Consider the following 22,254-nt stretch of genomic DNA (forward strand, 5'->3'; position numbering starts at 1 on the left):
GACGCAATTGGATTTCGACAAGGGGAAAAAAATCAACAGAAAAAAAGGGGGAAAAAACAACGGCACTGTTCTCGAGCCATGTTCTCAAATCCCTCTGAAAACACACAGGCGCACACACAAACAGTCAGATTAAAGCTTTGTCACAAAGAAAATCATTTACTCAGGATAACCCAAATACAGATGTCTGAGTACACTGGATTTCCTCTGGGAGCGTCTCTGCATCTTCGGTCTTAGCGAGACGCTGAATAATCGTGGCTGGGTTGCACTTCCCTTATTGCACCCACTGACGGTGCTCCTGTGTCAACAGCTTTTACTTACCTCTGAACTGGACACTGATCCTCTATCCTGTCCAGTATTGGGGTAGTTACTCTAGTAATCCATTACAAAGTACTGATTAATTTTCTTAAACTGTCTTGGAATTACTTTACTGATTACATCCTTTATTATTCCACAGTCAAAATTTTTCAGCTTTTGTGCTAAAATCATGAAACTTTGCAGGATCATAGAGCCTATACTCGAATAAGTTGCTTGTACTTTTTTAACCGATTCGACTAATGTTTTTTATGCAGCTTTTGTCTAAACACATTTTTTTTTTTCCATAACAAAGACAAAAAAGCCTAGCTAGACCTTAGCAACCACCTGGGACACCAGAGCAATGGCCTACCAACATATAGCAACTAACTGGGATAGCGTAGCAGCAGCCTAGCAGCACCTTAACAACCACCAGGAATACTATAGCAATTGCCTAGCAACATCTTAGAAACCATCTGGGATACCATGGCAATGTCCTATGAAATCACCATAACAGTACCTTAGAAACCATCTGGGATAGTAGAGCAACAGCCTAGCATCACCTTAGCAACTACCAGGGATTCTATAGCAATGGCCTAACAACACCTTAGAAACCGCCTGGGATACCATAGCAATGGCCTAGCAACACCTTAGAAACCACCTGGGATACCATAGCAATGGCCTAGCAACACCTTAGAAACCACCTGGGATAGCATAGAAACAGCATAGCAACACCATAGCAACCACCTGGGACTCTATAGCAATGGCCTCATAACACCTTAGAAACCACCTGTAAGACCATAGCAATGGCCTATGAAACCACCATGGCAATACCTTAGAAACCACCATGGATAGCATAGCGACAGCATAGCAACTCCTTAGCAACCACCTGGGACTCTATAGCAATGTCCTCACAACACCTTAGCAACCGCCTGGGAGACCGTAGCCTTTGACCTATGGCCTGTGAAACCACCATGCCAATACCTTAGAAACCACCATGGATAACATAGCAATGGCCTAGCAACACATTAGAAATCATTGGGGATACTATTGCAACAGTCTAGCAACAACTTAGCAACCACCTAGGATACCATAGCAATGGCCCATGAAAGCACCATAGCAATACCATAGACATCTCCTGGGATACCATAGCAACAGCCTAGCAACACCTTAAAAACACCTGGAATGCCTTTGCAATGGCTTTGCAACACCTTAGAAACCACTGGGGATAATATAGCAACAGCCTAGCAACTTAGCGACCATCTGGAATTACTGCATTACCCGCTTAAGTTAACATAAACAATCTACAGTGTTCTGCAGATGCCTTTATTATTTAAGGGTTATTAGCTGGCTTTGTCAGGCCAACTTAAAGTGTGTTATGAAGTTTTGCTTTCTAGTTAATTTACTGGTAAAAATTTACTGGTAAAATTGTCTGAAACATATTTTTTCTTTGGATACTATTTTGCCTTACAATGCCCTGCAAGCACACCTTCACCATGAACAGATAAACATTACACAAACTCTCAGGCATCATGTAAAGTATTTGTAAACATTTCATGTAGTAACTTTCTGTGAGGGAGCTTTTAGAGGTGGACGTCTGGTTCCTATCACCACCACTGTGAACAGTTCTGACTCGGTAAGTTTCTCTAGAACAGAGCGTTTCACTCCAAACCACTCTGAACCACTCTGAGAAAGCGTTCAGTACTTTGTTTAGAAAGAAATCACAGTATCACAGTAAACATCATTTAAAGGTCCATCACTGTTCCTGTTTTAACTCTGAACAGGGCACAGCCAGTTATGTCAATCAAAATCATAAAAATATGAGTGGATTATTCTCTGTGATCCCATAGAAACAGTTTAAAAACAGCTGCCTCGTCATAGGATTTTTCTGATTATATTGATTTATGATTCATGATTAGACTAAGAACGTTTGGTAACACTTTCTATGAGTGTCACCTTTGTAAGCATCTATAAACGCATTCATAACATGTTATAATGCATGCATAAGACATTGTAAACATAGCTATAAATATTTATAAAAATGCATTATTCATTATAGCCGTGTTTATTATGCATTATGAATTGTTAACATAATACATTATAAGTACTGATCATAACAAGTTATAAGAGCTCATAAGTCGTATTTGTCCGCTGTAAGTAAAGTGAAGCGTACTGTACTAAAGCCTCCTCCAGTGTTCAGAGTGAGGCTTCAGGTTGAAGTATTTACTGAAGGATTTACTGAAACACTAAAACATTCACAGTAAAGCACATTACAGGCTTCAAATGTCAGAGTTTAAACTAGAGCTGCCATCAGTGTTTTACCCAATGTGGGAAAGGTAATGTTCACCACCGTTAGCTTGGTATTTGTCTTTACTTTACGCTCTCCAAGCTGGGACTGACTTCTTTGGCATTGACATTATAACATGTTATTAACACTATTTATAATGCATTATATTAACAATTCATAATGTATAATAAACATGGCTATAAAGTGTAATTCATTTTTTATAAATATTTATAACCATGTTTATAATGCATTATGAATACATTATAACATGTTATAAATGTGTTTATAGATGCTTACAAATGTGACCTTCATAGAAAGTGTTACTGAAAGTTTTTGGCCGCGCTGGCTCTGCGCTGGTCACGTTCACGGTTGAAGTCATGAAAGAAATGCATACGCCTGCAAATTTCGTAGAAGACCGCACTCGCTAGAGGTGAGCAAGACCTGTTATCTTAAAGGGAATTACAGTCACGATCAATACCGCCGTTCTTTATTGGCTCAAACAGGAGACGCAGCTGCTCACTGACTTACTTACCTGGTCACACACCGACACTCTCTCTCCTCACCGTCAATACAGAGGGGCTGAGGGGCCGAGGGAGAGGGGCAGTGACAGGACAGACAGCAAAGACGCAGCAGCAAGATGGAGGGAAGAAAGAGGAGGATGAGAAGGGAGAAAGAACGAGTTTGTGAGCCGCCATATTGGAGGGGTATAAATAGGGTCAATAGCGGGGGTCAGGCATCATATGTGGAGGCAGATGTTGGACCATATTGCACCGGATTACTGTAGGAGGGAGAAAGAGAAGGAGAGAGAGAGAGAGAGAGAGAGACAGAGAGAGAAAGAAAAGGAGAGAGAGACATTTCTGAATATCTTTTGTTTGTACTTTTTACGTATGTATTTTACACAGTACACTCACCTTGTTTTAGATAGTACATATACTTCTACATAGTATGTGTACTTTGTTACCATAGAGTTTCACACAGTACAGGAACTTCATTAGCATGTACTTTTACATGGCACATATGCTTTATTAGCATATAGTTTTACATAGTACAGGCACCTTAATAGCATGTATTTTACATTGCATATGTATTTTATTAGCATAGATTTTTACATAGTACGGGTACTTTATTAACATGTACTTTTACACATTACGTGTACTTCATAAGCATATAATTTATATAATATAATAATGTACAGGACCCTTATTAGCATGTATTTTACATAGTTCATGTACTTTATTAGCATATAATTTTACATAGTACATTTACATTATTAGCATGTACTTCTATATAGTACATGTACTTCAGTAGCGTAGAGTTTTACATAGTACAGGTACTTTATTTTTATTAACATGTACTTCAAGATAATACAAGTACTTTATTTGCATGTACTTTTACATAGTGCATGTACTTTACTGGTATGTAGCTTACATTGAACAGGAACTACCTATGCCTGTAGTTTTACATAGTATGTGTAGTTTACTACCATATTGTTTTACATAGAATAGGCACTTCATTTGCATATAGTTTTAGATAGTACATGTACTTTATTTGCATGTTCTATTTCTAGTTTGGGTAATTTGTTAGCGTGCACTTTTACCTAAAACATGCAGTTTATTATTATATACTTTTACATGGTACATAGTACTTTATTAGGATGTACTCTTCCATAGTACATAGTACTTTTATTTTGTCTTTTTGTCTGCAAACAAATTGTGTGTGTGTAGAGGCCTAACATGTGCAAGAGAGAAAGAGAGAGAGAATTAAAAAGTGTGTGTGTGTGTGTGTGTGTGTGTGTGTGTGTGTGCGTTCAGTGATAAGCGCATTGCTTTCTTGAGCAAAATCTTCCTAGCGATAGTGATCTGCTGGCGTCGTCCTGGTCCATTGAGGTCACTGACACAGCTGACAGATAGCTGGGCTGGATCGATGCAGCGGGACTGGCCCTATCTCCACCAAACCATAATAGGCTTACACACCGCACCCAGGAGCTGCTGGACACACCACACAGACATATTCAAACATGTTCAACCAAGGCTATAAAATTCAATAATATTAGTGTTTCCAAATATTTACATGTTTAAATGAAAAGCAATTGATTTGTCATCTGTATATAAAACATTTCCATGCATTGCTCTGTATTAACGCAATATCAGCTGCTTGTGTCCCAGCATTCCCTGCAGAAAGTGATGCTTTGAATTTAGTTGATTCAAATGTGAACACTGGTTTCATATGAATGAGATATATTACGTGAACACAATTGCTGTCCTTCGTTTTTCTTACTTTTTAGCAAGAATTTTGTTAATGTAATGCATTTTATTCATGTGGAAATGATGTACAGAAATGTGGAACTGATATACATCAACGCAGCAAATAAATAGAAATTTTGCACTAAAATTTGCAAAATAAATAAATAAAAATGGCATGTTTAATTTTCCTGATATACATTAACATATCACCTACAGGAAAATTAAACATGGCATATTTATTTATTTAGCAAATTTTGGTGCAAAAATTTGACTTTTTTGCTGTGTTTAACCCACTGGAAAAAATAAATCATGTAAAATATCTGTTCCAAAACTTTTGCACAAGCCACATTTTATGTTTCATGTTTTCCCCAAAATGTTAAATTGAGCAAATAAACGGTAATTCTGCATTAAAACGTGCACTTACTTTGACACAAGTAATTTAGCCGGGGCGCCCAAACTTTTGAAAACTCTACACATTTGACTCGAAGTAAATTCAAGGCAACTTTTTTCAGTGCACTCAGTCAGAAACACATTTTAAAGCTGGAAAAATATGATAAATACACAATTTAGTGCATATTTACTCCGAAGTACAGATATTAAAATGAGTTCAGATCTCCATATATTTGAATAGCCACGCCCATTCCTGGTTAAAAAGCGGAGGCGCACAGGCCCGCCTGTCTTTACGTACCCATCTCACTCTCACTGCTCTAACACATAATTAAGACATCAAACTCCTGCCTCATAATAGATTTTAATTGCTCCTCTTTCTTGCCGTTGTTGTGGACGCAGGCTGGGTGTTTGTTTGTTCTGTTTGGCAGCGTCTTCAGTCGAACCGAGGCTCGTGTCGGAGTTCTAATCGGAGCGGCGCAGAGCTTACAGCAAAAAAACACACAGAAACTTGCAGTCAGACACATACAAAGGGAAAAGCAAAGGGAAATAAGAAGGCGAGGCACAATTGCCAGCGGTGACCAGTCGGCCAGTATCTTTGGGCCTGGCCTCGTTTAGACAATAGAGCGAGAGAGATGGAGGCGGGAGCTTTAATCAGAGTAAAGCAGGGGATTATTGACGAGGGAACAGACAGCTGCCTGCGGACGCAGCAAAGCCCGACATATGGAGAGTGACGGGCAGCAGTGACAGTGGGCTCATCTCTAACAGGCTCTGGAGAAGAAGGGGGCTCAGAGTAGGGGGGCCGTGAAGGCATGTGTCAGTAACATTAACGCTCTGAAATCAAGCACACGACCACGAGAAAACCACGGCACCTCCTCATCACACTGCTCTCATATATCACTGCTGTCAGAACAAAACCTTATGTATTTATTTTGTTATTAAACCTTATGTATATACTTTGTTATTTATATACCTTTAATGTATATACTTTGTAATGTATATACTTTTAATGTAAGTCAATGGAACCAGACGTCTTTCCAAGTCATTTTGGGACATATATATATATATATAGGTTAACATTCATACTATGAAATCCAACAGTAGGATTTATTACTATGTAGTTCTGCAATTCAGAGTGATATGTCACATTCGGTCAGGTTTGTCCCAACTTGATTTTTGGATGTTACGGGTGGCTGTGGCATCGCTGGGGATGGAGCTCATGATCTCCCAGTGAGAGGGCCAACGCCCAGGTGTGGCCACACTTTGTCCGGTCCCGTGGTAATTAAAAATAATTTAAAGCTAAGGCTCCCGAGTGGCGCAACCGTCTAAGCATTGGCCCCATCATCAGGAGATCGCGAGTTCGATCCCTGGTGATGCTACAGCCGTCCGTAGCCGGGAGTCCGAGAGAGCACAATTTGCCTCGCTCTCTCTAGGTGGGTGGGATGGCCCCTTCTTCTCCCCCCATCACTCAGCGCGATGCTAGTCAGCGCAGGCGTCTGTTAGCTGACGTAACAGATCTGGCGGTTGGCGCTTTCCTCCGAGCGCGTTCGGCTGTCCAGTGACGTTGCGTGAGCGGCAGTTCGAAAAGAAGCGGTGGTTGGCTTCACAGGTCTCGGAGGAAGCCTGTGTTAGCCTTCGCCCTCCTAGCGTTGATAGCATCGTGTGATTGGGGGAGTCCTAACTAGTGGGTGGAATTGGAGACGACTAAATTGGGGAGAAAATCAGGTAAAATTAAAAAAAAAAATAATAAAATAATTTAAAGCTGATTTTTTTAACGCACGCAAATAGATTTGATCAGACTTGTGTACCTGCCTTTCACACTCAAGTTGCGTCCATCCATGTCTGTGTGTGTGTGAGTGAGTGTGAGTGAGTGTGTGTGCGTGTCTGTGTGTCACAGAGAGAATGTTAGCAGCTGACATTTAAATTCCTTTATTTCGTTCCCCCCATCTTGAGATCAGATTCTTAGCATCACCCACCCTCCCCACTACCTTTCAGTGTGTGTGTGTGTGTGTGTGTTTGCCTGTGGTCATCCCAGGGGCGGCGTGCTGTCACTTCTTGTCTAGTCATGCTGACGATGGGGCGGCAGTGCTTTGAGCGTGTTCAGCGGCAGCCTCGCACAAAGTGTGTGCGCATATGTGTGTGTGTGTGTGTGTGCGTGTGTGTGTGTGTGTGTGTGTGTGTGTGCGTGTGTGTGTGTATTTGTCTTGCTACCCCTGTAAGGACCAAACATACTCACAAACATACTCACAAACATACTCAATGACGGGACAAAATGACATTTTTATGACCTTTTTGCTCGTCCATCACTTTAGAGATTAGATTAGGTTTTGGTTGCTGAGGTTAAGATTAGATTAGGTTTTGATTCTGATTTTAAGTTTATGGTTAGATGTTGGTTACTGAGGTTAAGGTTAGAGTTTGGTTTTGGTTCCTGAGGTCAAGATTAGATTAGGTTTTGGTTACTGAGGTTAAGATTAGATTAGGTTTTGGTTCCTGAGGTTAAAATTAGATTAGGCTTTGGTTCCTGAGGTTAAGATTAGATTAGGCTTTGGTTCCTGAGGTTAAGATTAGATTAGGTTTTGGTTCCTGAGGTTAAGATTAGATTAGGCTTTGGTTCCTGAGGTTAAGATTAGATTAGGCTTTGGTTCCTGAGGTTAAGATTAGATTAGGCTTTGGTTCCTGAGGTTAAGATTAGATTAGGTTTTGGTTCTGATCTTAAGCTTAGGGTTAGATGTTGGTTACTGAGGTTAAGGTTAGATTAGGTTTTGGTTATAAAGGATAAGATTAGAGTTCAGTTTTGGTTCCTGAGGTTAAGTTTAGGTTAGGTTTTGGTTCCTGAGGTTAAGTTTAGGTTAGGTTTTGGTTACTGAGGTTAAGATTAGATTAGGTTTTGGTTACCGAGGATAAGATTAGAGTTCAGTTTTGGTTACTGAGGTTAAGATTAGGGTTTTAGTTACAGAGGCTATAATCAGGGTTTAATTATTGTGGGGTTAAGTTTAAGGTTAGGTCTTTATAATTCGCTAATAGTGAATTCACTAGAAGTCCTCACAAGTATAGAGAGACCAACATGTGTGTGTGCACCACTCGCTGTCTCAGCCAGTCTAGCAGTTCGAGCCGGTCCTGTAATAGAGCTCAATTCAGAGAGCAAATAAAGCCGTCTGATTCAGTGGACTGGACACTGGCTGCATCACACACACACACACACACTCACACACTCACTCGCACTCCCTTAGTTCATCTTCGTAGGGGGGTGGGGGGGCAGCTGAGACACGCTCGGGTGCACACACATCCAGGAGCCGTGGTGGGGGTAATTGAACAGAAATGACCAACAAGACCTTTATTTTATCGCCTATTCCCCCAGCTCACACTCACACACACACACACACTCACACACACACTCACACACACACACTCACACACCACACTTACTGATCACACCACTCTCAAAGGTACCTCATTGTGTGTGTGTGTGTGTGTGTGTGTGTGTGTGTGTGTGTGTGTGTGTGTGTGTGTGCATTAGAAGTGGGCAATGTGTCAAAAAATGTACCATCACAATACTTATAAACAATATTTTCACTATATGTGATTCTTATGACTATTTTTTTCCAAGGTTGGAAAATAATCAACAGAATTCATTACGAAAGCTGTAGTGACACAAAACATTAAAAATATCAGTACAATTTTTATTCATTTAACATTTATGAGAACAAAAATTGGAAAAAAAAAATGAGTAAGTCATAATGATGTCATAATGTTGATATCCAATCAGCTTCTTGCTACTATACAGTTACCACTATTACTGCACTGTAGTGCAGGTTTAGCACAGGATTAATAAAGCCTGGGTTATTTCTATGGTTTGTTTTAAAGCACAAGCTAATGTCAGAATGCAGAGCTCCGCTGGTGACATCCTGCATTAATGAAAATAATGCATGGCCACGACTTAGTAAGGTGTGGGAACAAGATAATTAAGTTGTGGCCACGATTTAGTAGGGCATGCGCATGAGATCCTAATGCATGGCCATGACTTAGTAAGGCATGGGAATGTGATAAGTCGCGGACACTGCTTAGTAAGCTATGGGAACAATATAATTAAGTCATGGCCATGACTTAGTAAGGCATGGATAAGAGATAATTAAGTTGTGGCCGAGACTTAGTAAGGCATGGGAACAAGATAATGAAGTCGTGGCCACGACTCAGTAATGGGTGGGAAGGAGATCCTAATGCGGGGCCATGACTTAGTAAAGCATGGGAACAAGATAATAAAGTCATGGCCACGATTTAGTAAGGCATGGGAAAGAGATAATTAAGTTGTGGCCACGATTTAGTAAGGTGTGGGAACAATGTGTGTCCTCCACTCAGTAAGAGATAATTAAGTCATGGCCATGACTTAGTAAGAAATGGGAACAGGATAATTAAATCGTGTCCATGACTTAGTAAGGCATGGGAACGAGATCCTAATGCATGGCCACGACTTAGTAAGGCATGATCTCGTTCCAGCGCCACACTAAGTAGTGGCCATGACTTAATTATCCCATTCCCAAGCCTTACTAAGTCCACGCTTTAGGATCTCAACGCCACACGTTAATAAGGCTCCAGCAGGGCTGTGTATTAGGAAAAGAGCTACTACCTTAACTTCACATCAAAGTGGGCACATGTGACCTTAATGACAGATGGAGCCTGTTGGAAAAAGTGTTTATGAATGTTTTTGACAGTAATCATGAACAGTTTATGTAGGTGATAAAACCATATCTAGACCTATAAAGTCTTTTTATGAACCATGTAGTCATGCTGGCTTCTATAAGCACTGACCAAACACATCAAATACTCAGAAAAGCATATCGTACAGTAATTTATCTCGATAATGATACTGTCTAGTCATATTGCCCACCCATAATGGACCTTTACAAATACATCCACGCCACACGGTGAAGACATATCGCTGTTGTCGGAACAAAACTTTGTATCTCCATTTTTGTCATTTTTCGGTTTTTGGCATAATTTGAAAAAGCCTGTTGTCCTTTACATTGTGTGTAAATTTCATGATAAACAGACCAAAGGAAACGGCCCAAAATGACTTGGAAAAAATTCTGGTTCCATTGACTTACATTAAAAGTAAAGTAAGTTTTTTCCTTCTCCTGTAAAGTTACCATTTTGGAGATAAGAGTTTTTGTTCCGTCAGCAGTGAAATACTTTGTGACAAATGTTAAGGTGTTTACTTATGATACAGGAGATACGGCAGTAGTTTACGTCCACATTCCTGTGGGTAGAGCTTTGTATTATGTGTAGATAAGGACTATCAGAAGCAGGAGATTGATAAGAAAAGGGTGAGTGTGTGTGCGTCTGTATTAGTGCAGATAGATACGTACAGCACGGTCTGTTTTTCTGGATAGAGACGTATAAGTCTCAGATACTGCAGACAGAAGAGTGTAGCGAATGTGTGGAAGGGGTTGATGGAGAGAGAGAGAGATGGAGAAAGGAAAGAGAGAGAGAGAGAGTGCCATGGCCATTTGCATAAACCAGTCTTTGTTTCCTGCTGGTGGCTGGCAGCCAGAGAGGAACAGAAGGACGGAAGTTTTACTCGCAAACAGCCACTCGCTTCCAAATCTTAAAGAGAAAAACACAATTAAAAAAAAAGCACCCCGATTTTTAATTTTTGCTCATGCACACAGATCCAGTGCCTCATCTTTCCTGAGAAAAAAAGCTATTTAAGGAGAAAGAAGGGGAAAAAAGCACACCCTTTTTTCTGAATGGCTCAAAAATGTGCATGAAGAGCTGAACTGGACGTCAGGGAAGCTTCAGAAAACGTTTTATCAGAATTCACAGCGCAAAAATGCCAAAAAAGCAGCTTTTATTTACTTATTTAGTTTTATTTATTGCCACGTTTTCAGGGTTTGGCTGATATTGTGTTCCCTGAAGCACCGGTTCTCTTCTAAACTATTGTTTACTGCTTGTGCAACCTTCATCGTCCGCCGCTTTGTCCCGTTCCCCGTGAGATCCGATGGGACTCTGACGAGACGGTTTGTTTTCTCTCCATCAGCTCGGAGCTTCGCAACTTCTCTCCTTCCATTCAGCACTTTTTCACCTTGTCGAAAAAGCTGCTGCTGTTTTTTTTTTTTTCTTTCTTCCATGAGTGAGCGTGACCCTGATGGGGAGTGTTGAGTAGTTTTTTTTCTTTATTTTCCCAGAATGCATCTCACTCAGGGCTGCTGATAGCTGTTAGCGGCGGCCCCTTGAGGCCCTGACGGCGGGACGAGAAGTGACAGCTCTGTCCCCCAGCACACAAACAGCCATCAAGCCCTCTCTGCTAATGGCCAAACTGGCTTTTTAGCTTGCATCTTTTTGTGACTGCGTGTGCGTCGGGCATATTCATTTATTCATGGCTCTTTCTCTCTTCTTCTCTCTTCTTATCCTCCCCTCCACCCACCCTTGACTCTCTGTCCCCTCTGTTTCTGTCCCCTCTCTCTCCCTCTCTCTCTCTCTCTCTCTCTCTCTCTCTGAGTAGCAGCTGTATGCGGCTCAGTTGGCAGCCATGCAGGTGTCTCCGGGGGCCAAGCATGGCACCGTGCCTCAGCCCAACCTGGCAACCGGCACGCACTCGCCCACCAGTGGCCAGAGCGAGAAGAGCAGGAGCAGCCCGCCGCCCAAGCCCAAGGTACGCACACCCCGGTGTCCAGCCTGCTGCTAGTGCTGCTGCATGCCTGCGTGCCTGCTGCAACTGTATATGTGCATATATATATATATATATATATATATATATATATATATATATATGCAATGGAGACTGTGTTTGTGTCCTGGCTTAAAATCCACTGTGTCACAATTCAGGCACTGTATTCTTACACTAAGTACTTCACTGTGTAGGGCCTGGATAGTTGTTGGGTGATTTCCTCTCGAATCGAACACGTTTTACGCTAAACTGCAATTACAAAATTATCTAACGCCATTGGATTACACCTCCATAACAATGACCAGCTTTAACCCCTTCAACTCTACCAGCTTTTCCTGAACTACACAGAATTTAGAATTGAGATTTTCTCCATGTCTGTCTGGGAAGCCGCAGTAGAAGAAGTCCGGGAGAGTTATCGCGAATAACATCACGGCTGTGAACTGTAATGGCACATAGAGTAGATCATCACAGCCATGATGTTATTCGCAATAACACACAACCTATTAGTCTGGAACATCAGTTCTGCAAAATAAAGAAAAAGTAATAGCTTTAAAATTAGCAATTCCTTCCGCGAAAAAAGTAGTACCATATTCCATTATGGATAGAGCCATAAAACTCACAATATCAGGTTCAGCTCAGCTTCTTCAACTTTGGTTGTTCTGTGACAACTGAAAAGCGCTTAGGATCAGCGTCAGGTTTCGGAATTTGATGTACGTCTGCTGTTACACTCTTTCTAAGAATCTGACCAAACGGGCTGCAGGTCAAATATTACCAAATGTATCCATTTCCCATTTTACGAAGCCGTTGAAAGGACATGGTGTATGTTTTTTAAGTAAAAACCTGGTGTGCACCAGATACTATCAGGTTAGCACGAGATACTATGTGATGTGCACTCAATACTATCAGATGCGCACTAGATACTGTGTGTATCTGGTTTGCACCTGATAGTATCTCGTGTGCACCACATAGTATCTGGTGCTCAACTGATTGTATCTAGTGCACACTACACAGTACCTGGTGCTTACCTGATAGTATCTAGTGCTCATCTAATAGCATCTAGTGCACACCACATAATATCTGGTGCTCACCTGATGTTATCCAGTGCACACTACACAGTGTCTGGTGCTCAACTGATAGTATCTAGTGCACACCACATAGTATCTGGTGGTTAGCTGATAGTGTTAGGTGCTCAACACATAGCATGTTGTGCTCACCTGATAATATCTAGTGCACACCACATAGTATCTGGTGCACACCTAATAGTACCTGGTGCGCACTAGATTTTCATCTTAAAAAAAATTACACCATGTCCGTTACTAGATATCGTTAATGCATAGTGGGATGATACGGTTATTGCGATAAAAGAAAAGCAGAGAACAGTCAGCCAATCAGATTGCATCATCAGAACTAATTGTATAATAATTGATAATTTATAGCAGATGAATAAGGTTTTTTTTCAATCCTAAGATTAATCGCTGAATTAATAATCAGAGAGGGGTTAAAATAAAAAAGCCTGAAACTGCTGAGTGCAAACAGCGCAGAACGTTCCACATTTCCTTTGCACACTCTTAAAAAAGATGGTTCTTCAAGGATTCTTTAGGAAAGACCATGGTTCTATATAGAATCATTGACACTCAAAGAATTTGCATGCTTAAAAGGTTCTTTGCATGGCGAAACAGTTCTTAAGATTGATGGAGAACGTGTTGTATGTGGTTCTATATAGAACCTTTTCGAAAATGGTTCTATATAGCATCATAAAGGGTTCTGCTATTGTTAACATGCCAAGCTTGTAACACTTTTTGGTGCTATATAGGTCACAAAGCTTCAATATAGAACCATATACAACTTTTCACCATGCAAAGAACCCTTTAAGCATGCAAATGGTTCTTTGAGTGTTCAGGGTTCTATATAGCACCAAAAAGCGTTCTTCTATTGGTACGATGGCAAACTTGTACGCAATAGAAGAACGATCTTGGTGCTTTCAAAAAGGTTCTGTATGGAGCCATGTACAGCGCATTCTCCACCAATCTAAAGGACCATTCCACCATGCAAAGAACCCTTTGGTTCTTTGAGTGTTCAAGGTTCTACATAGAACCACAGTCTCTACTAAAGAACCCTTGAAGAACCTTCTTTTTCAAGAGTGTGGAAGTTTGCATTGCATTGCATACCCATTGTCCACCAAACCCCGTCCAAAAGCACCCAACGTTACGGGCAAATGGAGTCAGTGGGGTCGTCGACCTTGTTGCTATGGCTACGCCTACCTGAGAGCAGGTAGGCAGCCGGCGTGGACGTTTGAGCCAAAGGGAAGCGTTCGGGGGTTGTGTGTAGCGGAGCAGAAGCAGAAGCTCCATGAATATCAGGCGCAGCAGGGATAAAAGCCACCGGCCTGGCCGCTCTCGCCTCCTGCAGCGAGCCGGTCAGCCTGCAGGCCGGACACCCCGGCCAAGCCCATTTCGTCCTGCCCGCTGCACAATGGCACGGGCCGCGGGGAGCCCGCTGCTGAATAAACATGTGTTTAGCCCCGCCGCCCTCTGGTCCTCTTCCGCCGAGCCGCTGTCGGGGCCCAGATCGGGGCTGTGTTGAGCCGCGCTGGACAGAGACTGACGTCTGTTTGGACACGCGGAGGACGAGGCCTGGCTCCGGACCATATGTCTGTTAGAAGAAGCGTGACCCTGTACATGCAAATGTCTCTCTCTCAGCCTCTCTCTCTCTCTTTTTCTCTGTCTCTCTCTCTCTTTCAGTTTCTTTCTCTGTCGCTCTCTCTTCTTCTTTCAAACCTCTACCTCCATGCCTCTCACTCTTTCTGCATTTCTCTTTCTCCCTCTCTCTTTCTTTTTCCTTTGTTTTCTCTATCCCTCCACCTCCACCTCTCTCTCTCTCTCTTTCTCTCGCTCTCTCTCTCCTCCACTCACTAACACTCTCTCTCGCTCTCTTGCTCTCGCACTCTGTCCCTCTTTATCTATCTCTTTTCATTGTCTTTCTCTTAATTCTTTCTCTTTCTCTCATTTTCTCTCTCCCTCTCTTTCTCTTTATTTTGTTATCTCTCTTTCCTTTCATCTCTCTCCCGCTCTTCCTTTATCTCCTTCAATCTCTCTGTCCTTGCTCCCTTCTTCTCTTTCACTTGTTCTGTCTTTTCTATCTCTTCTTTTTCCTCTCTCTCTGTCTTTATGTATATTTCTCTTTCTGTCTTTTCTGTCTCTCCCTTTAACCCTTTCTCACTCTGTCTCTCTTTCTATCTCTTTTCTCTTTATTTTTCTCTTTCTATCTTCCCTTGTTTTCTCTCTCTATATCTCTCTCCATCTTTTTCTCTCATCCATCTATCTATCACTATCCCTATTCCCTTTTTCTATCTCTTTCTTTTCTCTCTTTCTCTTGCCTTTCTTTTTTCTCTATATATCTCAATGTCTCTCTCTCTCTCTCTCTCTCTCTCTCTCTTTCTCTCTCTCTCTCTCTCTCTCTCTCTCTCTCTCTCTCTCCCCACTACGAGCTGTAGATGTTATCTCGGTTTCTGGGGAGACAGCTGGGGGCACCTGGCCCCTGACCTCAGATCGTGGTCATCGATTGGCCGTGGCCCCCCCGCCAGTCATCCTGTGAGGGGCTGCTGGGTAATGAATGCAGCCCCTCTTCAGAGACAGGGGCCTCTTCCTGCCCTATTAGCATTTATATGGAGTGGCTGGAGAGGAGAGGGTGAGAGTGAAGGACCGGGCAGCTGAAGTGCTGCCACTGATGATGATGATGATGATGATGATGGTGGTGGTGATGATGGTGATGTTGGTGATGGACATGATGATGATTAGTGCCGGTTCAGAGCCACAGACCCCTAAATAGAGTTACTCTCCAGCCCGAGCCGTCACCTCCATCAGCATTTGCTTTATCTCTCTCTCTCCTTCTTTCTAACCTCGCCCCACCGCCCGCTCGCGCTCCCTCTGCGATCCGGAATGTGTTCCCGGGCTGCCCCTGGGGGAACGGGAGGGCAGCATGTATATTTCAGGGCCGCTGTGTCCCAGGGAGCTCTCTACCTTCTCCCTCTTTCTTCCTCTCCGTCGCTCTGTTTCTCCACTCCTTCCTCTCATTTGGAGCAGTCTGCTATGTGTCAGACAGCTGTTTGGACTGAGGCACGCACCAGCTTAAGTGCTTTACCCTGAGGGGGGCGACCCACAGCTCAGGTGTGTCCACACTCGCATTCACACACACACACACACACACACATACCTCCATCACCGCCTGCACTGTGACCCACACACACATTCGCGGGGGCTTTCGCTACACTGACACTTTTAAATTACTCACGCTACATTCTTAAAAATAGAGATTCTCTGGAGTGATGCAACTTTTGATTCCCTCAAGAACTTTCCCTAGTTCCCTGAAGAACCACTTTGTAAAGGAGAAGCTAGTGTGAGGAACCCGTTCGAAGGTTAAAAGACCTCCACACCATGTAAAGGCTCTATACCAATTAAAGGTTTTTTCCTACACTCTTAAAAAAGATGGTGCTTCAAGAGTTCTTTACTAAAGAAAACGGTTCTGGATGCTCAGAGAACCCTTTGCATGATTTTAAGGTTCTTTGCATCATGAAGGCGTTCTTGAGATTGATGGAGAATGTGCTGTAGATAATTCTAAATAGAACATTTATGAAAGTGGTTCCATATAGCACCCAAAAGCGTTCTACTATTGTTACGGTATCAAGCCCTTTTGGGTGTTATATAGAACCCTTTGCAAAAATATTCCCTGTAGAACCGTATAGCACATTCCTACACTTTTCCTTTAATCTAAAGAACGCTTTCATGATGCAAATGACCCTTTAATCATGCAAAGGGTTCTTTGAGCGTCCATGGTTCTATATAGAACTATTTTCTTTACTAAAGAACCCTTGAAGCACAATCTAGGTGTAGAACTGTGTACGTCCAAGCCTAGAACCACTTAGGAACCTTTAACCTTTGTGAGTATACAGTGACGATTTGGTAGCACTTCAGTCATTTACCATCCCAGTATCATACATGACGCACTGTGCAAAAGTCAGAGACCTTAATTTAATTTTACTTAATTAAGCAATTAAGTACAAGTAACTCATTTTTTCAGAAGATATTTCTGAGTAGTGTAAAAATGTTTAAAAGCTACAGAGAAAATGGGGGTCCTAACAACCACCTGGAAGAGCTGGTAGACACCAAAACTGCCCCATCAGATAAACAGTACTTAAAGCTTTCATCTTTGAGCGAGAGTCCAGATCTCAGCATCACTGGATGTGTTTGGGGTTACTTGGAGGAGAAGCAGCAAATGCAAATCTCCTAAACCTGAACTTTGGATATGTGGAAGAATATCCGGGCAGATTTATTTGAAAACACTGAAAGCAAGTTGAAAAGAAAAAGGCGAAGAATGGAAGGCGAAGTAGCACTAAATACTGAACGAATTGCTATTATATTTAGTTGTTATGGCTTTTGTATAACTTTCTATTAGATATGAAAATGAAAAATGAATTACTTGTACTTAATGGCTGATTTGAGTGGAAATTAAACCTGAATTTTGCGCTGTACCTGACTAGAGACTTTCCTAAGGTGGTCCTGCTTGCCTTTTCCCTGCTGGTTGTATATCTGTGCACCCAGACTTTGCTACAGGCCCCAGCCGTGAGTGGGTGTGTGGGCCATAGGATGTATATGTTCAGTCTGTGGGTGTAAATCTGTTCTGTTAAGACTGCAAGCTGACCACAGAGCTACTTGGCAGACAGCGAAAGGAACCAGATGAGGGAATTGTGTGTGTGTGAGTATGTGACAGGCCACTCCTCTAGACAGGCACGATTAGGACAAATAGCCAGGCACGCACACTTGTCTCAGTAATTGAAACGTCAGCCAGGGTGATAAGAAGCAGGGCAAATGATGTCACTTACATGTGTCAGCACTCCGGCAGGGGAAAATATGACATTCACCTGCTACATATCATTGCAGTAGAGTAGTAGCCCTCTGCTTAGCAGTGCTAGCATGGTTCCTTTAGTTACCAAGTTAGGCTTAGATAGTCTATGCTGTCTGGCATAGGCCTAGTAGTTAATAACCCTTGTTTTAGTGTGCTTAACAAAGTAATTATGGCTTTAGAAAGCTTTTTAGATCTTGGTCTCCTCCCTAACAGGAGAGCCATGTTGAGAAAACGTGTGTGGCGCAGGCTGAACCTAGCCTAGCCAAGCGTGCAGCTTAGCCAGTCTCTCCCAATTCTCCCCTTAGTGGCTTATTCAAGTTGGCTAACGTCCCACCCAAGGATTTGCCTCACCGAAGAACAATTCCGGCGGCAGGGAGGGAGCGAGGGAGTGAGGCATTATCTGTAATAAATATTCAGTTCTACCTCAGCGATTCGGTGGCAAGCCTGACACAATAAGGGTCACGATACAGTATTCTACGCAAGTCCTTCTTAGTCTTCCTCATTCATGTAGGGCTATTGTGCTTCTGCCGCAATGGGAGGAGACGATCCCTCTGGTTTCCCCCACCATTCAGTGCCGTACTAATGAGGACAATCCTGTTAGGGCCCATCACAGAACAAGAGGCGAGGGGAAGGTCTTAATCTAGCTCCCCAGCCTCTCAGATCCAGCTCTGCTGTGAAGGTCTCAGTGCCTAGCGGACCTCGGAGAGCCTTAGAGCAGTCGGGAAAACAGGAGAGAGAAAGTGACACCAGGCATTGGAGACCATTAGGAAGCTTAGGTTCTGCGTCTGGTCCCAGCAGGTTGCACTGTTTAGGAAGCACCAGGTGGTTATGGTGGAGAAATTCTCCAACGCTCCACCTTTAGAGAGCCATTTCAAGAGTCAAGAGCCATGAAGAACCGCACTTGAACAAGAACCACAGGCCTCAGTAATGGAGCTCACTGCTACGAGTGATACGTGGCTACGCAGTTGCCATTAGGGACAGAAGGCGTGGTCGAAACTCCAGAGCCAGGTGTTGGAGCAGATGTTGCGCGCTCCAGGTTAACATGCATGCAGCGGAGATTATACGGCGCTCTCTTGACCTGAACCCGCCCCTGCCAGAATAACGATGATCGACAGCTTTGATCCACGCCAACACGAGCTCATCCAATCATCGCAACGGGTGGTCTCTTCACACACCCCGCATTTCCAGAGCATCTTCTGCCGCAGCTCCAGTTGGGGCCCCAGATTACACAGGTTGTTAGGTATTTAAACATTGTGGAAGATTAAGAAGGCTTTGCCCACTCCAGCCGGCTCCTCCTGGCAGCCGGGCCGAATCCTCATTTTAATTGCGTTGTCTTGATCCGGGCAGGGTGGGGCTGCATCTGCCGCTCCACGATCTAATTGGCCCTCCTTGTCAGGTGGGGGTCTCCTGTGATGTGATTAGGGCAGCGGCAGGGGCGATTGCGAAGCAGTGATTAATTTGATCACACACACCCGTGTGGGTAGACGTCCACATGGCTGCATGATCACGCAACTGCCGCAATATGCTCCAGTCCGTGAGTCTTGCGGAGACGATTGCCATTTAGCACCTGAAGTTATCATTCGATTTTCCTGATTAACAGCCCTCCAGCATCCCGTAGAGCACTTTACTCTGGAATATTGGATGCACTCAAATTGTGTTCTTGTAGTGCATTATGGGGGTTTTAAGTGAATGCACATATGGTGCTTGAGGTTTCTTTCGAGAGGCACAGTTGTGGTGTATGTCAACGGTTTCCAAACCCATTTCTGGAATACCCCTGCAGGACCTTACGCAGGGTACTCCAGGAACGCGGTTGGGAACCCTGGTGTATGTACAGTGTTTGTGTTTGAATAGAAGCATGTTCTATTACATGTGTGCTCTTGCATGGCATTGCCCTTATGACTAAGAGAGCATGGATACCTTGCATGGAAACAGCAATGCACAGAACGTTCTGAATCTGACAAGCTTGCGAACATGCGCCCCCGTCCGTCCCTCTGCCTTCCTTTCCTTGATCCATGGCCGCATGTGACCAACGGGCGCCCCGTTTTAATTTCCTTTGGCCTGTAGTTGGTTGGTTTGACTCCGGCTGGCCGTCGTGATTGGGTCCCGAGTCGCCGAGGAGAGAGAACAGTGCGGAAAAAAAGATCACGCCAGGCCAAACGTGTTGCTGTTTTGCCTTTGCAGGACGAGGGCGCTCAGCCCCTGAATCTGTCAGCCAAGCCTAAGACATCCGAGAGCAAGTCACCCACCTCCCCCGCTTCCCCACAGGTCCCTGCCATGAAGCTGGGCCCCGGATCTCTGAAGCACAGCGCCCCCTCCAGCATCGGAGGACCTGCACCCAGAATCAGCTCCATAGGTATTTATACCTTTTTTATGCTTTATAAACTTAATACAGCCTGAGTTGCCAGATTATTAGGCACTTGATGATGGCAGTTTTATCAGGTACACCTACTATGTTGGTGCTTTACACTGACCAGGCATAACATTATGACCACCTCCTTGTTTCTACGCTCATTATCCATTTTATCAGCTCCACTTTCTATATAGGTGCACTTTGTAGTTCTACAGTTACAGACTGTAGTCCATCTGTTTCTCTGATACTTTGTTAGCCCCCTTTTACCCTGTTCTTCAGTGGTCAGGACCCCCATGGACCCTCACAGAGCAGGTACTATTTGGGTGGTGAGTCATTCTCAGCACTGCAGTAACACTGATGTCGTGGTGGTGTGTTAGTGTGTGTTGCGCTGGTACGAGTGGATCAGACACAGCAGTGCTGCTGGAGTTTTTAAACACTGTGTCCACTCACTGTCCACTCTATTAGACACTCCTACCTTATCAGTCCACATTGTAGATGTAAAGTCAGAGACGATAGCTCATCTGCTGCTGCACAGTTTGTGTTGGTCATCCTCTAGTCCTTCATCAGCGGTCACAGGATGCTGCCCACAGGACGCTGTTGGCTGGATATTTTAGGTTGGTGGACTATTCTCAGTCCAGCAGCGACACTGAGGTGTTTAAAAACTCCAGCAGCACTGCTGTGTCTGATCCACTCAGACCAGCGCAACACACACTAACACACCACCACCACGTCAGTGTCACTGCAGTGCTGAGAATGATCCACCACCCAAACAGCACCTGCTCTGTGAGGGTCCATGGGGGTCCTGACCACTGAAGAACAGGGTAAAAGGGGGCTAACAAATTATCAGAGAAACAGATGGACTACAGTCTGTAACTGTAGAACTACAAAGTGCACCTATACAGAAAGTGGAGCTGATAAAATGGACAATGAGCATAGAAACAAGGAGGTGGTCATAATGTTATGCCTGATCGGTGTATATAGGCGTACAATTACTGACCGTATGATTGTGCATATAGTCAGTAATTGTACCTGTATAGTAAGTCTGTCAGATAAACTGGTAACTCCACCTCCACTTGTCGCTAAACGAACCTTCCTGTTGCACCAAACCATTTCCTTCAGCTGCTCATTCTCTTCATCACGTGAATGGGAAGCATTCGTGTTCTGTGAGCATAGCTTTTCCCTCCTGCCACAGGCACTTAAGAGTCTGTAATTGATGTTACATTTTTAGGTCTGTAGGGTTTAATTTTGCCTGAAGGGCATATTGTCAAATGTTTATTAGAGTTTAAATGTGAGAGGGGGAAGCTTGTTAGGTAGCCATGTGAAGCAGAAAGGGAATGAGAGAGAGAGAGAGAGAGAGAGAGAGATAGGGAGAAGAGAGAGCGTAGCATTTATTCTGTTGTATTTCAGGAAGCTGAATAGAGACACACAAGGAGCTTTCATGACAGGCATCCTGTACTGGCTATGAGATTAGACAAGCCTCTTATACAACTCTGTTACCACGCACGGCACAAACAACCTGCATTAATGCCACAATAACACAATATCTTCCCCCCCTCCCTCCCCTCCCTACTCCACTCTTCACCATTTCAGACTTCTTTCCCTGTAATCGCTGTGTTTTTCAACAAATCCCAGGATTTAATAGCAGATTAGTGGATTTGTGGCCCAGATGTTTTTTGTTCTGAAAAATGGATTAGAGGGTAAAGTTTTTTCGCCGGAATCCTCTGGAACATGTTGAGGCAAGCCGGTGGTTTAGCTCACAATTAGAGTGGGCCTTCTGCCCTGCGATTTTTCCATCTGCTGCGCATCTTTGGGAGGTCAGGAAGAGGAAGATTCGGAAAGCGGAATGTTTTTCATGCGCACATCCACACGCATCCCCGCATATGTGTGTCTGTCGTCCCTGAAACGTTCCTCTCCGGCCCCCCGCTCCATCTCTCCTCTGGGTGACCCAGCTGAGAGACGTCCGTCCTGGGACTCTCCCCCAGAGTTCCCAGCTCCTCATGCCAACCTCGATCCTTTTCCTGCCATGTCACTGTCACCACGGAAACCGCAGCTGAGAAGCCTGTCAGCAGCTGTGTCCTCTGTACCCATCACCCCGTGGTCCCACTCCGTTCCTCGGTCTGCAGTGGGTATA

The 22,254-nt window shown here is 43.6% G+C and overlaps 1 protein-coding gene across 6 annotated transcripts in view; it reads left to right on the top strand.

The window, feature by feature from the left end:
* The window catches only part of sox5 (SRY-box transcription factor 5), a 412,851-nt gene that overhangs the window by 362,966 nt on the left and 27,631 nt on the right, over positions 1-22,254 (top strand). For 5 of the 6 annotated variants that reach the window (XM_036577717.1, XM_036577716.1, XM_036577715.1 and 2 more), the window contains 2 exons: positions 11,708-11,857; positions 19,955-20,126. In XM_036577717.1, coding sequence (XP_036433610.1) covers positions 11,708-11,857; positions 19,955-20,126 — 322 coding nt within the window. The remainder of the gene's footprint in view (positions 1-11,707; positions 11,858-19,954; positions 20,127-22,254) is intronic. The other variant, XM_036577718.1, reaches the window with a different exon arrangement.

This window comes from Colossoma macropomum, unplaced genomic scaffold (assembly GCF_904425465.1).
Source record: "Colossoma macropomum unplaced genomic scaffold, Colossoma_macropomum, whole genome shotgun sequence".
In the NCBI taxonomy this organism is placed as follows: Eukaryota; Metazoa; Chordata; class Actinopteri; order Characiformes; family Serrasalmidae; genus Colossoma; species Colossoma macropomum.